The 5,258-nt window shown below is 43.4% G+C and overlaps 1 protein-coding gene across 1 annotated transcript; it reads right to left on the bottom strand.

Annotated features, from left to right (window-relative positions):
* Positions 1-3,623: 3,623 nt before the first annotated feature.
* On the bottom strand, positions 3,624-4,562 carry LOC122678073 (olfactory receptor 2A12-like). Its single transcript, XM_043878521.1, has one exon. The coding sequence runs from the start codon at positions 4,560-4,562 to the stop codon at positions 3,624-3,626; it is 939 nt and encodes a 312-aa protein (XP_043734456.1).
* Between the last annotated feature and the right edge of the window lie 696 nt (positions 4,563-5,258).

Raw genomic sequence — 5,258 nt, 5'->3', positions numbered from 1 at the left:
GAAAAATGCTTGTCTAGAGAAAAAAATCTAATTTCTTCAACACAATGTGCCAGGCCCTATCTGTCACATCTACTCTCCTCTGTCTGGGACAGCATTCCAGCCACTCTGCCCATTCTCCAAAACCTCCATGTCTCTAGGCTTTCAGCATCCCATTTCCCCTTCCAGAACACTTCAACCTCTGCTCCCTGCCCTTTAATCCAATTATCAAACTTCTACTCACCGTTTGAAGACCCAGCAGAACTTCAACTCTGTCTTTAGAGCCTGGACCACCCCCTTGCCACTCTTTCAGAGCTTTGAATGTTTCCAGCAGCATCTTATAGCATCCTTGTCTTAGTATGTGTCTCTCCCCGACTAGACTGGGACTTGCATTATTTATACCTGCATCCACAGAACCTAGCATTATGCCTGACATGAGATGCCAGTAAGCATCAATTAATATTTGATGAATGAATAAATGATGCCAACATCATGGCTCACTTTCTTTTCTCTGATAACAGATATTTTTCAAGTCATCTTTATTTCTTTCTGCTATAAAGACAATCTGTGCTGAATGTAGAAATTTTAGAAAGTAGAGAAAAATATGACCAAAAATAAAAATCAATTGTTATCTTACTACCCAGAAAGAGCCAATGTTAACGTGTTAATATATATCTTTTCAGGCTTTTAAATATGAATGTATGCATATTTTATAAAAATTGGATTAACTTTATACATACAATTTTACATTTTGAATTTTTCCACCTAACATTATATCATACTTTTCACTGTAATTGACTAATGCTTTAAATATGATAAATAATATTAGCTGCAAAGTATTTCACAAAGTTGACATATGATATTTGCAGCTGTTTCCAATCATTCTTTTTTAATATTTACTCTACTATTTATTTTATTTTTTACTTCTTTGAGTCTTAGTTGTGGTATGCAGGATTTTCATTATGACATGTGGGACCTTTCATTGTGGAGCACGATTTCTCTCTAGTTGAGGCCCGCAGGCTCTTTTGCCCCACAGCATGTGGGATCTTGAGCTTCCCAGGTGGCGCTAGTGGTAAAGAACCTCCCTGCGATTGCAGGAGACATAAGAGGCTGGGGTTCCATCCCTGGGTCAGGAAGATTCCCTAGAGGAGGGCACAGCAACCCACTTCAGTATTCTTGCCTGGAGAATCCTATAGACAGAAGAGCCTGGTGGGCTAGAGTCCATGGGGTCACAAAGAGTCTGACACAACTGAAGTGACTTAGCATGCACATGTGGGATCTTAGTTCCCTGACCAGGGATCAAACCCACGTCCCCTGCACTAGAAGGCAGATTCTTAACCACTGGAACACCAGGGAAGTCCTCCAATAGTTCTTTGATGAACATATTTGAACAGAAAACTTTGTCCATGTTTCTGACTTTGTTCTTAGTGTTGCCAGGAAAAGCCAGTTCTGACTCCCTGTTGGAACTGTCACTTTGACTTGCTCTTCATTGCTTTCGTTATTATAATCATACATAATGGCCTGCCTCAGAATCTTGCCCCTCTCACTCAGTTCAGTCACTCAGTCGTGTCTGACTCTTTGCGACCCCATGGACTGCAGCATGCCAGGCTTCCCTGTCCATCACCAACTCCCAGAGCTTACTCAAACTCATGTCCATTGAGTTGGTGATGCCATCCAACCATCTCATCCTCTGTCATCCCCTTCTCCTCCTGCTTTCAATCTTTCCCAACATCAGGATCTTTTCCAATGAGTCAGTTCTTCATATCAGGTGGTCAAAGTATTGGAGTTTCAGCTTCAGCATCTGTCCTTCCAATGAATATTCAGGACTGATTTCCTTTAGGATGGACTGGTTGGATCTCCTTGCAGTCCAAGGGACTTGCCCCTCTGCCTGACTATTAAACTAAAGTGCCTTTGTTCAGAACTCTGTACTTGTGTAGATGGCAGGAAGGAAGAAATTAACACATTCCCTACCTAAGACTTGCCATTCTGGGTGATATTTGCAAGATTAAACGGTCTTTTTATATTGTTTCCTCACCTCCCCCCATCTCTGATCTACAAAAGAACCTGGTATCCAGACCCTGATAGATGATATGGTTCTTTTGAGACATCAGTCTGCCATCTTCTCAGTCAGCAAGCTGGGACTCTAACATTAGGACAAAGTCCTAGAAGTGAAATTTCTGGACCCGATTATAACATTGTGAAGGTTCATGATACAGATTATTATATGCTTTCCATATGATATTCTTATTAAGTAAAGAATATATGTAAAATTCTTAAAACTTTATTGGCACAAAAGTGTTTAATAAGTACAGACATAATTCCTTATTTAACAGATATATTGAGTGCCTACTCTGTGGAAGGCACTGCTCTGAAAAGGTAAAGCCAATAATATTCTTTTCAGTAACAAACATGAGTGTAAGTCTTACTGCACACTGCCCAGCATTGGGCATCATCATTTTCATAAACTTTGCTAGTTTGATGATGAAAATGATTCAATTCATCTTTATTAATAACAAAAGCAAAACATTTCTTCCATGTGATGATAGCTGAACAAGATGTAATCCTTTTTATCTCCTCGACATTCTTATCTGGAGAATTCTACGTACAAAGGAGCCTGGCAGGCTATAGTCTATGGGGTCACAAAGAGTCTGACATGACTGAGTTGCACACATACTTTTTCTATCTGCCAGTGTTTCTTACATTTTACTAGTCCAAATCCATCAACTCTTCCACTCACTGACTTCATCTTCCCTCTCTGACTGGGTGGACTGTTACGCCTTCACTCATAAAATATCCATTGAAGGCCAGTAGGTAAGCAGCATGGGCTAGATTCTAGGGATACAGCACTCAACTAGATAATCATGATCCCTGCCTTGTGGAACTTGCTGTCTAATAGAGAACTCAGAACCATGTGCCTTTGTTATTATAAGAGGTACAGCGTGCTTTGGAAGGTTAACCCACTCTGGGAGCTCAAGGAAAGGCTTCTTTGAGCAGCTGCAGTTTAATCCAAGACCTGACAGATGAATAGGACATCAATGGCATAATGGGGTGAGGTTAAGGGTGAGAAGTGAAGGCATAGCCTACGTAGAAACCCTGAAATGAATGGGAAAGAGCACGACACATTCAAGGCAAAGATAGAAATCCAGCTTACTTGGAGTGAGAGAAAGAGGAGCAGAGTGACCTGAGATGAGTCTGGGAAGGCCATGGGGGCCAGATTGTACATGGCCTCATTCACCCTGTCTCCTCCCTTGGCCAGGAATCCTGCAATGTCTGTGTCCTTGCCCTTCTCTCCAACTGACCTAATACCATGAGTGCAGTTTCCGGAGGGTATTGTACCTTTCTCAAGATTCAGCTACAAGCCATTCCCCAATGCTCATTCCTCTGTTTCAATCAAAGATTTTAATGGCTCAGATACCCTTCTTTTGTAAACCACCGAGACTAGAACAAGATGAAAATAAAAGATTGATATGCCTGGAAGAAATTACGTGGTAGGTCTGTCCCCAACGGCTGAATAAAGTTGAGATTCCAGGCTGGGCATGGGGACGGGGAGGTACTGGTGCTGGTGGGTCATATGAATGACTGTTTAAGGCATTGACTGTGTATCATGAGTCTTGTTCCTCTGACCCCCCAGCACCTCTTTCACAGCCTCATTCTGGGGCCCTGCCCCAGCCCATCACCTTGAGGAAAGCCCTCTTCACATCTTTGTTCCGGAGGCTGTAGATGATGGGGTTGAGGAGGGCAGAGATGACATTGTAAAACAGGGCCAGCTTCTTGTCCTCTTCTGGGGAGGCCTCTGAGCTGGGCTTCATGTACATGACCATGGCAGGCACACAGAACATGGTGACCACAGTGATGTGGGAGGCACAGGTGGAGAAGGCCTTCAGCCGCCCCTGGGCTGAACGAATCCTTAAGATGGCAATGAAGATATTGATGTAAACGACAAGGATGAGAGAAAGTGGAACCAGGATGACATTAAAGCCAAGAATGAAGTCTACCTGGTCGTTGACTGAGGTGTCTGCACAGGCCAGTTTCAAGACAGCAGGGACTTCACAGAAGAAGTGGTTGATCTTGTTGGGACCACAGTAGGGCAGACGCATGGCAAAAACAGTGTAGACAAGAGCAGAGACGACACCCCAGAGTCCACAGAACAAGACCATTACCCTACACAGCCGTGGACTCATGATGACCTTGTACCTGATTGGGTGGCAGATGGCCACATACCTGTCTATAGACATGATGGCAAAGAGCCAGGACTCAGTAATGCCTAACACCAAGAAAATGTACATTTGGGCCACACAGCTGGCAAAAGAGATAGTCTTCTTCTGGCTTGCCAGATGTGCCAACATCTGGGGCATAGTTGTGGTGGTATAGCCCAGATCTAACATGGAAAGGGTGACAATGAAGAAGTACATGGGTGTGTGGAGGTGCGAGTCCAGGGAGATGAGGATGATGATTAAACCATTGCCCAGAATGATCAACAGGTAGGTGGTCAGGAAGGCTGAGAAGAAGAGAGGAGTGGTTCTGGGGCTGAAGGAGAAACCCAGGAGGATGAATTCAGTCACACAAGACTGATTAGTCTCTTGCATTGTGTTCTACTTCTGAATGAAAAAGTAAGACACCAATTTAGACAGAAGATTAGCTAAACTATGTACCAGGATAAGGGTTGCTGATGGGGTTGCGGTAGTGGTCAGTGTCCAGTTATAATGAAACATCATGATCCCCCATGACAGGTTATTTTACCTCCCCTTGTCCACTGCCACCACTTTCAGGAAATTTATGAAGAGGGAAGGGCTTCCACATCTAGCCTGGCTCTGCCTCTGACCCACCAGCAATTGCCCATCTCAGCCTCACTTTACTCAGCTGTGAGGTGAAAGCACTGGTTAGGTGATCTCTACCTCCTCTTAGCAGCCTCTTCTCCTTAGTAAGGCAGCCAGCTGTTTACAGATAAACATTGTCATACAGATATGCAATTTGGCACATTACAGTGAGAAAAACTACTTGGTCTTGTTGAGGACATCAGTTTATTTTTCCACTTTAATTATACCCTCAGATTGCTCCCGGTGAGGACAGCTCTCTGACCAACACCTACTCCATCACAAGTCGTGGTGTGTTAGAAGGCACACTGAGTGCTAAGTCCCGGTTTTAAGGTTTATTAAGTGAATGACCTTGAGTAAGCACTTTACCCTGCCCTCTAACCCTTTGAGGCCACTTCCTTGAGTACAAAATAAGAGTAATTATCTCTTTGTTACAAATTTGCTGCAAAGATTGAATGGTATTTTGGC

This window comes from Cervus elaphus, chromosome 20 (genome assembly GCF_910594005.1).
Source record: "Cervus elaphus chromosome 20, mCerEla1.1, whole genome shotgun sequence".
In the NCBI taxonomy this organism is placed as follows: Eukaryota; Metazoa; Chordata; class Mammalia; order Artiodactyla; family Cervidae; genus Cervus; species Cervus elaphus.
The sequence above is the reverse complement of the archived record's forward strand: the minus strand, read 5'-3'. Positions and strand labels throughout refer to the sequence as shown.

Coding starts and splice junctions, on each gene's coding strand:
- LOC122678073 (XM_043878521.1), bottom strand. CDS start 4,562: ATGCAAGAGACTAATCAGTCTTGTGTGACTGAATTCATCCTCCTGGGT.